The sequence below is a fragment of the Hippoglossus hippoglossus genome, chromosome 14 (assembly GCF_009819705.1).
Source record: "Hippoglossus hippoglossus isolate fHipHip1 chromosome 14, fHipHip1.pri, whole genome shotgun sequence".
Lineage (NCBI taxonomy): Eukaryota > Metazoa > Chordata > Actinopteri > Pleuronectiformes > Pleuronectidae > Hippoglossus > Hippoglossus hippoglossus.
Window position 1 is genome coordinate 17,350,690 of NC_047164.1, and position 11,651 is coordinate 17,362,340.

Below are 11,651 nucleotides of genomic sequence, written 5' to 3' on the forward strand. Positions count from 1 at the left end.
AACACTGCTCTGTGATGAAATATTACTATAACCCACATTGTGCAAAATCTTTAAAATGCTTTTGAGAGCAACATGACACATACTATTGATAAAAGTGCATCATATTAATGAGTCCATGCGCTTCATACAGTCCTGCTCACCATTATTGGCACCCAAGAAGTTTAAGTACATAATGTGGAATATCTCCTGAAAAAAAATGAATCAAGTGAAACAACTTTTTTCTGTAGATAATTCGTGTTTGATACAAAAGAGCAAATGATAAACAACAATTTAAAACAATAAACAATGGGGGGGGGGGGGGATAGAAAAACTTAAAGCTTGCTGTGTCACTGATATTGGCACCCTTTGCTGTAAATCAGTATGGAAACACATTATGACTCACCTGTGGTAAATCACAAATGAGAATCACCTGATAAATTGTCTGTGCCCCTGTGACATTAATTAGCCAATGAATGATGACTTCCATGTTTTAAAAAGCCACCTGTTATTCCCTGTTCCTTTGTCACAATGGTGAAGACAAAGGAGCTGTCTGAGGACATCAGAAGGGCTATTATTAGCATACACAAGACCTCCAAAGGGTATAAGGCCATCTCCAAAGACCTTGGTATCCCTGTTTCAACAGTGCGTAATGTTATTAAGAAGTTTGCCAAACATGGAACTGTCAAGAACCTCCCTGGACGTGGGGGGAAGAGAAAAATTTATGAGAGAAGTCTTCGAAGGTTGGTGCGAATGGTGGAAAAAACACCACGTCAAACATCCAAAGACCTGAAGGCCAACCTGGAACAGTCTGGGGTCATGGTTTCAACAAGTACCATACGCCGCACACTAAACCAAACAGGGCTTTATGGGCGAAGGCCAAGGAAGACACCATTGCTGAGGAGAAGACATAAAAAGGAACGACTGATCTTTGCCAAAGAGTACCTGGACAAACCGCAGTCCTTCTGGGAAAATGTTCTGTGGACAGATGAAACAAAAATAGAGCTTTTTGGCAATGCACACCAACAGTTTGTTGACAGACGGCGCAATGAAGCCTACAAGGAAAAGAACACCCTACCAACAGTTAAGCACGGTGGAGGATCCATAATGCTGTGGGGCTGCTTTGCTGCATCTGGTACTGGAGGCCTTGACCGTATCACAGGAATCATGAAATCAGAGAATTATCAAGAGATTTTAGAGCGAAATGTCCTACCCAGTGTAAGAAAACTTGGTTTGAGTCGAAGATCATGGGTCCTCCAGCAAGACAAAGACCCAAAGCACACATCCAAAAGCATGCAGGAATGGTTGAAAAGGAAAAAATGGACTGTTTTAAAATGGCCAGCAATGAGTCCTGATCTCAATCCGATTGAAAATCTTTGGGGTGAGCTGAAATCTGCTATTGGGGAAAAGAACCCTGCAAACGTTCAAGAGCTTGAACAAATTGCAAAGGAAGAGTGGGAGAAAATACCAGCTGAGAAGTGCAAGAAGCTTATAGATGGCTACAAGAAACGTTTGGAGGCTGTCATCACTGCCAAAGGGTGTGCAACCAAATATTAAAGAGGGGTGCCGTTATTGCTGCACATGATGTTTTTTCTGTTTCTTCTTTGAAATTACAATATGCAAGTTGAAAAAACAATTTTCTTTGTTAAATTACTTTGGACCTCCAATTAAAAGATCCTGATGATATAAATTTGGTACATTTCCATTTATTTCTGAAGATATTGTACAGGTTATGCAAAAAATGAAGGGGTGCCAATAATGGTGAGCAGGACTGTATATAGTCACTTCATGTCCAACTAAAAACAGTAACCTGTATCTACCACAAGGTGGCAATAAAACCAAAGCAACTTTCATTTTGTTGTCATTATAAAGCTGCGTCTCATTCACTCACAAGAACATGGCTTCCAGCCAGAGTGTGGCTGTGAGGATTTCAGACTCCTGCCTGAATAGGATTTGATGTCTGCTCAATTTCTAAACGCCAATAAACCTTTTGTTTGAAGAAAACGTGTTTATGACAAAATGTTAAGACTATGTCAACTGTTTGAGTTGCAGAATGAGTTGTTCGTGGATCTGTTTTCTTCAACGTTATGTCATGGACCAAAATTACGTTATGTATGTAAGGGATTTCTGTGGAATGCATCAGACTGAGTGCAAAAAATAAATACCTCAAGTCTCCATAGCTTTTTGGTCACCAAAGGTGAAATTTGATGCATGTACTTATTGTAGCCTCTTATTTTACATTTTCAACTGCAACATAACTTAATAACTCCATAATACCTTAATTTAGATTCTATGATTTGTTTATTGTAAATCAGGCCAGATTTAAATCATTTAAACTGTTTTGAGATTCTCATTTTTTAGTAAAGCTCCTTGAGTGGCATGGTGTATGAAACAAGGTTAACTCTTGAATTAAGGTCCAAAACCGAGAAACAGTGTATTTTTCACTTTTATTTTATGTACAACAAAAAGACAAGAAACACACAACAAATCACATGTTAAAAAGTTTTTTAAAACTGAGAATTTGATGAGTGCAGCGATATTTATGGTAAATAAAATTCTAAAAAAAAAATACAAACACGAGCAAAGCCCATTTTACACAAACAGTAATCATTACAGAACGAGTTGAGAAATGGCTCTCAACATTTGTCACGCTGTTTGATATTGGCAATAATAAGGAATCAGTAAGTTGCGATTTATATATTTAAAGTTTCACTGCAGCCTTTTGATTAAAAAAAATTTAGTCTGAACTGTTGAATGATTGTCTTGTTCATAAAAAGAGGGCACAAACATGGGAACAAATGGGAGCACATTGTTATGCACGTAGCCAACACAGGAATAAAATGGCTGTAGAGTTGACCACTGACGTATCTGATCTCTGTTCAGTGCATGCAGACTATTTTCCTAACACATTGCATTCTCCAATAATGCAGAGCACACTAGCATGTGAAAATATGTACTGCATACCAGTGGAACAACTTAGAGTGTTACAGGTGGCAGCTGGATTGTTTCACTCTGCAGTTCCAGATAAGGCAAAGACAGTGAGCGCATTCTTAGAAGTAAACTGCTAATATATTTAAAAACTTTAATGAGTCTGTTAAAATAATATTACAGTAACATCACAGGGCAGCCTTGAAGAAACTAAAATACTAAATAAAAAACAAACAGGTACTGATCGTCGCCTGCTGGATACATATTTTTCAACGTTGTTAAAATCTCCGAGTTGGACAAGCACAAATGTCAAAGTGTCCTTTCATTGAGTCCCAGTCCCGTTCAAACGTATTCCTTGCTGCTGGGAGGTCTGGAGATGGGATACTTGGGTGAGGGTTTGCCCCGTGGGCAAGACGCTGACAGCATGGCACCTCCCACTACGGCCAGGAAAGCGCCAGCCCATGCGATGAAGATGGCAGACCCAAACTCGTACCTTGAAAAAGAGATTTACAAGCATTAAAAAAGTAGAAAGAAGCTATCAGCGCTTGAATCATGGATGTAAATGTGGATGCAGATATTTAGATAGAAAGGATAGACTAGTATCTTATAAACCAGCATGTTTGGACACAATGCATTCTGCTGAAAACGGCATCTGTCCCAGTTAAACTTAGCAAATTTCATTAAATTAAAAAAAGACAAAACAGGACAAGCACTACGGTGTTCAAAGTGACCAATCGAAGGAGGGGAACATCAGCCACTGTCCCCAAGCGAACAATGTCAGTGTTCAGGGAAGTGCTCAGCACTTTGCTCCCAGCACCACTGTTGTTACCATAGAGCAGAAATGCTAACTCGTGAATATACCTTTCCGCTCACGGATTCTGTTCTGTGCAATCAATGATCGAGGTTTTTTATGTGGGCGAATTTCGAGACCAAATAACAGCACAGAGTACACAAGAACATACATGTTGCCATTGACTTACTTGGTATTGACAGGGGTGAAAGGGTCGTAGAAGGCCCTGATGATGTCGTGAGCGTACCAAGAGCAGGCCACAACGGAACACAAAGCTGTAAGAGAGTGAAGAACATTAGTAATGAAGCGCTTACAGATCCAGGGATAAAATAAAAACAGGAAATGATTAAATGCCTTCTTACATCCAATCAGGATGATGATGCCCCCAATCATGGCGATCTTGGACTTGCGCGCTTTGTCATCTCCTCCACAGTTGGTGCACTTCATTCCCATGCATGCTACACCCAGACCAGCCAGCGAAACGATGATGCTAACGATCATGAGGGCGCGGGTTGCCTGGAGGGCACCTGGAAAGGAGGGCGGGAGACGGTTATTCGGTTATTCTGACAAATATCAAACAAATAACAGTCAGAGCATTGTGCCGGGGTGTGGCAAGTCTTAACAGGTGTTACTAGACTAAAAAAGAAAAAAACAATTATTGGCATTAGAGTTCAAATCTACAATGATTTGATTTAGACACTTGTATCTAAAAGTCTTAATATTGTTGCAGAGTCGCTTTCATGCGCCTAAAAACAGTCACTGTTTGTGTGTAACAGACTGGCTTCTGTCTCTTGGGTCTCTTCGCCACTCCCTATAACAACGCACCACAGAAACTGGCTCTAACAGGAAGGCCAAAGAAACTGCAGCAGGAGGAGGAGGGGTTGAGGGGAGTGGGTGTGCAATGCGTGCAAGTCAGAAACAGGTTTAACCAGGTTTCAGGTTTCATTACAAGGAAGACACTCCCAATTTCAGGTGCACACAGGCCGCTTTTCAGCAGGTGGACGTTTCCGAAATCGAAGCTACGCTAGAATGTGAAGAATGTCCAAAAGTGGCTTTTAAATGCTGAAGCAGCAGTTCAGGGGTTTCGTTGTCGTAAACATTTTCCAACCATTGTCCCATGTTTTAAAAACTACACATGTGTGTTAGTAGATCCTGAGCAGGTATTTTCTGAGTAGTGAGTCATTATTTGTGCACTTGCGCCATATCTTAACCAAAGCTTTACTTACACAACGTTTATCAAAGTTGGTTTGTATTCATGTTTGAAGAGGCGATAAAGACGCATTGTGCTGTAGATATATTATCAAATGTTTTGATAAGCAAGAGAAAAAAAAACATTTAAAAATACACTATTTGGGGGAAATGGCCATTTTGTGAGCTATGCCACCATAGCCAACATGTTCTTTAGAGCAGTAAATGTAGAAAAAACAAACCTGTTGAATCAAGAGGAACCTGTATACAAAACGATAAAAAGGCACATTATGCCTGAGGGCTCTCTACCAGTCAGCTGAATTTGAAACCACCCAACCATCGTGCTACTAGTGACCCATTTAACCACTGGTTTTACGATAGCAGACAGGAAGATAAAGAGTTATAAAAGACACCTGAAGTTCCGTGCGCTTTTTCTTTTTGGTTCCTGGCCCACACGATGACCAGTGAAACAACCAGTGTGCAGTTAAATTCTACTACTGCCCCTGAACCACCCACACCACCACATAAGCAGGAAGCAAGGCCGACTGAACTCGTTTAAACTTTCCTTTATGTGTTGTGCTCAAACATTTGGATTAATTAAACTAAAAGCTACATGCAATATATTGTATTAATACATTTTGAAAGAAAAAGTTGAATATTTTCAACTCCTGAACGAATGCAACGAACGCATGGTTTTGTGGCCTGCAGGCCGAAGACAAAGCAACTGTCTGTTGAGGGGGAGGCTATGTTGAGGGGGAGGCTGTGTTGACTATACAGTGATCCATACTGGTGTTGGTTAACCTCCACCTGTGTAATTTAAGTCCCACAATGAGGTTATCCACACATGCAGGAGGAGGAAGAGGAGGTGGAGGAGGGGTGTTGGCTTTACTGGCTACAGGATAATCATTGTCCAGGTGTAAGAGTAATACACCCATTTCCACATAAGAGGAAATGAGTTCAAATTGAACATTAGTCTATATTTAAAAGACGATATCCTGCAGTGACATGAAGCCGATCTGCGGCTCTGTGAAGGCGAGGCCCGACTGTGTGGCTTCAACAGAGTAAGCTGCACTTTCCGAGGGAATAAAAGGGGAGTTAATATGTGACAAAACCGGTTAGTCCGAGCCACAGTGATCTGGTAAGAGTTCACAACCAACTGTAGAAAATGGCCTCAAGAACAACACCTTACGGCAGTCTCCGCGCCCGGCCACACGTTAACTGAAAGCACAGTTTAAATAAATCGGAAAGCAAAATAAGAGATTTAAAACTACCTGAGCAAAAAGTAATAGATTAAGAGGCTTAAGGATAAATAAAATTTAAAAAAAAAGATAAAATCTGTATGAAAGCTGAAAACAATAAGTTGAGGGAGTGAAATAATTTGAATAAAAACGGTATGACTGTGTAGAATTAATACTACAATGAGAACTTTAGAGTTTGAACTATAGACTTTGGTCATTAAAAGAAATCTGCCATGATAAGTTTCTCTTAGATATGAAAGATAGCGAAGGCGCTCATTCAACAGGCCTGTCCACGACTCACAATCCGAACAGTCTCCATTTGGGACGTTCTGCTCCAGAGGACACAACTCATCGAAAACAACTTGAAAGAGCGGAGTTACTCACTGTTGAGCTGCAGTATGGAGTCGTACACCTTGCACTGGATCTGCCCGGTGCTCTGGAAGGCGCAGGTCATCCACAGCCCCTCGTACATGGACACCGCCGTGATGATGTTGTCCCCCACATAGGCGGACATCTTCCACTGCGGCAGAATGGTCCCAATGATCAGTCCAATGACTCCCAACAGAGCCAGGGCGAAGCCCAGGATCTGGAGCCCGGAATTGGCCATTTCCCTCTTCTTCCTCTGCTGCTTCTTCTTCTTCTTCTTCGAAAGAGAGTCGCTCACCTGCTGTGAAGGTACAAACCCCCCACTCCTCTCTGGCTGTAGTTAAAGTCGCTCGGCTGCTCACTGGCTCGCTTCTTTAGTTTAAATAGGTTGAGTTTCTCTTCGTCTCTCTGAATAAAGTTAAAAGTTAAAGATGTTTTTTATTCTCTTCTTCTCGGGAGCTCCTTGCGCACCTGTTCCTCTTCCGCACCTTGAATGGTGAGGAACCAGCGGGGACGAGCTTTTTTAGGCGGTTTCTGTTGCTGGTGGGCGGGGACGCGCACGTAGTTTCGACTCATCAGGTCGTGGCGTCGAACACCTGAAGTTTCATGATGTCAGGGTTTACTGAAACTGAACCACACGAGACACCGTACACACGGAGATACGTGTTCATCACATACAGTCTATCATAACAACAAGCAAAACTCACACTGATGTCAACAATAATAACTTCATTTATATATATACTACTATTTATAGTATGTACATACATTATAAAAACAATAACTTCAGTTAATATCTACTTAAATATAGTTAATAGTTTATAGTTAATTTGATTTTAAATGATTATGCTATACAGACAATAATATGTCATAATTATATTTATATATCTATATCTATATCTATATCTATTTATTTGTTAAATATATAGTCATTAGTTAAATATTTAGTGCATTTTCCATTCTTTAATAACATATTAGTGTGTATATATTAATTATTAATTTGGTTTATAATGATTATGCTATACAGACAATAATATTTCATAATGTATATAGTTAAATAAATAGTCATTAGTTAAATATTTAGTAACATTTTTCTTTCTGTATTTATTAATTATTAATTAGGTTATTAATGATTATGCTATACAGACAATCCTATTTCATAATGCTTGTAAAAATGTGTGGAGTATTTTTTGAATGTATCACTAAACGTCATGTTATTTCCAATAGGGCTGAGCAATAAAACAATATCAATAATTATCGCAGTATAATTTTCATCAAAATCAATAACAAAATGTATTGATATATAGTTATTTTGCACTGTGTAAGCACAGTGGGGGGGTATAACACACAATTGATCGACCTCAGATTTGTAAAACGTTTCGCTGGTTGTCAAGTGTTTGTCAGTCTCTGTCCACAGATACGAGTTTAAAACCGCAACCTTCACTCAGGAGCAAACATCAGTATGTAAACGAAACAAAAATAATAATGTGGCATTTATTGTGATAATTATCGATATCAACTGATATAAAGGTTTTTATCTTTATCTTTTATCCTATCATTTTTGGTCATACCGTCCTGGTCTAATTTCAAATATTTCCAAAACAAAAGTTGACACTTGAGCCAGTATTAGTAATATATTGTAATGACTGTGAGATATATAGTAAGGAGAAAAAGTTTAAAGATTTTAAACTACACATTCTTTTTCAACAGTTAACAATTACAAAAAAAACACCCAGTATATGCCAACAATATTAATGGCACAGTGCATATTATATATAGGCTATTATAACTTCAACCATAAGATAGAGACCAACAAGTGTTTTTAATGCTTTTATCTGTAGTACATGTATTTTCATAAATACAGCACCATCAACTATCCATGATTTCTTTGTTTAGCTGCAGGCCAGATATATTTCAGGTAAGCAAAGGCATATTACCCTGTTGCCCTAAAAAGAAGTGGAGCTGCACAGAAGAGCAACATTACAAATTGTGTAGAATGGGAAGTTGCATTAACATAAACGGAAGTGGGATATTGCTTTTCATATAAATACAACATAAAAATTAAGAAATTACATGAAAGGTTTTATTTCTGGGAGAAACACTGCATGACTGCAAAATAGTTTTAAGTAAACTAAGCATTGTACTCATGTGAACTACTGACCTCAGACTTATAGGCTACTTTTAGTTATACACAAACTGAGCAATAAGCATTTTAACATGTTACTAACAGGGTGACACAGGTATCCACTACATGTAAGCAAACTATTTACAAACAAAACCGAAAATGTATAGGCCGTTTTGATAAATGATGTATTCATGACAGCATATAATACATCCAATTAATAATTAGTACGTGTAGGAGTACCTTAGAGTACAAAACAAAACTGTCAATAGTTACCATTATTACTTGGGAAGCAGATGCTGATCCCTGATACTCCACTCACTAGTGAATGTATGCCTAAAAACCTCCCTGCTAAAAATGAATGGAACACAGACCACTTCCTTATGCAAGTTCTTTCCATCACATTTGCTCTGTGGTCAGGACAATGGACAATGTGGCCGTAACAATCAGCTCCCACTTCATACTGTGTTTATTGTCCTTTACTCAACACTTCCCCAAACACTTTTATTGTCTATTGCAGTAAAACAAAGAAGAAAAAGAGCAGAACTTCTTCTCCTTCAATCTTTACTGTAAATAATAAATCGGTTTTGTTACCAATATTTTCCATATGTTCATATTCTGCCTTTACTTATTACTATTTATATGTGAGCCAATGAAGGCACCTCTATTCTCACTACAACAACATATTATGCCATCTACACAAGGTGGAGCTCCAAGAAGAATTCCCGGAAGCTCACACTTAGAGCTTTCATTTCAGGAGCACTGTAACCTGAGGGCGAAGTGTGATCAGATTACATCACTGAGCTATTCAACATGACAAAACGAGAGCAAACCAGGAAAACTTGGCACTTTTGCACTTTTTAGTCAGATAGAGATAAAAAAAATGATCTTATTTCTGATTTGCTCTGATTTTGTGACCTAGAATTGTATTTTCAAATTAAGTATTTGTTAAATATTTAACTGTGTAACAAGGTTAATGTCAATCTACTTGTGTTGTGTATGTAAGAATAATTTATTCTGTGCTGTACAGGTACGTTATGGTGGCAATGTTAGCCTCTATTTTACAGTGGGAGTTGATTCAGTTATTTTAAGCCGACTGCTGCTGTCTTAGAAAACTTTAAATATGCCACAAAGAAAAAATTTGCACACACAAGCCTTGTAAACAAAGGCGTGTCAATTTCGGACACTCTATGGATTACTATGAGACTTGCGCAACAAGGATAATTTTTAGATTGATACCGACAGTCACTCTCTGAGTCATAATAGGTAGTACACTGGAATTACGCTGGAAATATATTTTTTACTTGTCACATGTTTCTTGGCCAATCAGATGACTCATCTGAGGACGAAACAGACGACACTGTCAGTGTTTGTACCGCTTCCCAAGGCGTGTCCGCACAGGTATTTGTTTATACTTCTGTTAAAGGCAAATCTTAAGTGTCAATGAAACATTTACAGGAAACTTATTTTCACGGTCTGGACTGTAACACTTGAACTGACAGGGCCCACAATCAGAGGAGTAGTAGAGGATGGTAAAAGTACAAATAAATAGATACAAATTTACTCAAATACAGGGTAAAAGTACTTAAAAAAAAGTATTAAAGTAAAAAATACTAGCATACTGTAGCTTATTCCCTGATGCAACATCCAACTACATCATTACCTCTACCCACACCCCCTGTTTAATACAAGAATAGTACAGACTCTGTCATGTTAATAAAGAATTCTGCAGATGATGCTTCTGAAAACACTCTGCATTCTCATTGTTGTAAATGGCTGAGTCTCGGTGGTGGCCTGTTCTGAATCTTTTTCAGGGGTTTCTTCTTCAGTTGTGATGCTGCTGCTGCAGGAGGCGGGGTCTAATGTTATTATATTTTTACCTGCCCACTCTGATTGGATCATTCAACCAACTCCCCTCTCATTATTTATTACTTTGAAAAATATAAAAAAACTAAAAACAATGTGAACATGTAGATGCAGTGTGTTGTAAAAAAATGTAGTGTTGTAAAAAGTACAGATATGTGCATATATATTTAATGGATTAAATATGATCAGTACCTAAAAAAAATTACTAGGTACAGTAACAATGTAAATAAACGTAAAGAACATTTGTTTTCAGGGAGGATCATGTATGTGTATTGGCAATGTTACATTGTAAAATGATCAAGGTATTAATCAATCTTTTCCCCCTGAAAACGAAAGTTATTACCTACCTGAAAGTCCCCCCCCCCCTAATTTCTTTGATATTTGAGTCATGACTTTTAGCTTCATCGATTTTTTGCTCTGATCATGTTATTCAAACCTCAGCACTTCACTCTGGTAAAGTAATGAGTATCCTTTCCCCCTTTGTGCATGTGGTACCCATACCGTCTATGGTGGTACCGTCATTGTCAGAAGCAGGATATAAGAGGAAAGTTTACATTAGAGATGAAAGCAACTCTGAAATCCATTGCTGCCACCTACTGGTTAATGTGAACATGGGCCCAAGCAGCAAACAGCCATTTTAGCTCCTGCTCAGTGGCTGTAACAGAAGCCCCACCACTTTATGCTATTTACTCCTGTTATTTTATGCATTTATGTCAACAGTGTGAACAATGTGATACTGTATTGGAGGCAATATTGAAAAGGACTGAAGGTACATTTTTTACGTATTATCAGGTAGCATAAAATAAAAAAATTAAAAGTTAACTTCACCAACCGATCCCAGATGATGGTTCCCAGGTTTGTTTTATGAGAAACATAGTCAACTACCTATTGTAGAAGACGATTAGAATCATGTACATGCTGGAACCCAGTGCAATTCAGAGCCTGCCACCGTGCTTCATTAAGTGATTGATATTTAAAGTCTGTAACAATTCTTCATTAAAATGTCTAAAAATGACCAGACTTATGTTATAATGGTTATTATGTTGACTAGTGTACTTACATAATCCGAAATGTTACCAGCAATGTTCAAACCCAAAGAAATTCTGAATTTTATTAAAAGGTAATATGTTTATGTGTATGTTTCATTTCGGTGGCCTTTTAGTGTTCTGTTGTATCT

The 11,651-nt window shown here is 38.3% G+C and overlaps 1 protein-coding gene across 2 annotated transcripts; it reads right to left on the reverse strand.

Annotated features, from left to right (window-relative positions):
• Positions 1-2,404: 2,404 nt before the first annotated feature.
• Positions 2,405-6,991, reverse strand: LOC117774336 (claudin-7-A-like). Of its 2 annotated transcripts, XM_034606691.1 has the most exons (4): positions 6,505-6,988; positions 4,057-4,221; positions 3,885-3,969; positions 2,405-3,397 (listed from the first exon to the last, which is right to left on the reverse strand). In XM_034606691.1, the coding sequence occupies exons 1-4, from the start codon at positions 6,725-6,727 to the stop codon at positions 3,247-3,249; spliced, it is 624 nt and encodes a 207-aa protein (XP_034462582.1). In that variant the 5' UTR covers positions 6,728-6,988; the 3' UTR covers positions 2,405-3,246. The 2 variants fall into 2 exon arrangements, with proteins under 2 accessions (XP_034462582.1, XP_034462581.1); XM_034606690.1 differs by having other exon boundaries at positions 3,885-4,221; positions 6,505-6,991.
• Positions 6,992-11,651: the final 4,660 nt, after the last annotated feature.

Bases quoted from the DNA above. Each gene is read 5' to 3' on its own strand.
- LOC117774336 (XM_034606690.1), bottom strand. From the start codon at position 6,727: ATGGCCAATTCCGGGCTCCAGATCCTGGGCTTCGCCCTGGCTCTGTTG. The intron at 4,222-6,504 runs GTGAGTAACTCC...CCTCCTTTCCAG, and splicing joins CTCCATACTGCAGCTCAACA to GTGCCCTCCAGGCAACCCGC. The intron at 3,398-3,884 runs GTAAGTCAATGG...CTCTTTTTCAAG, and splicing joins TTCACCCCTGTCAATACCAA to GTACGAGTTTGGGTCTGCCA.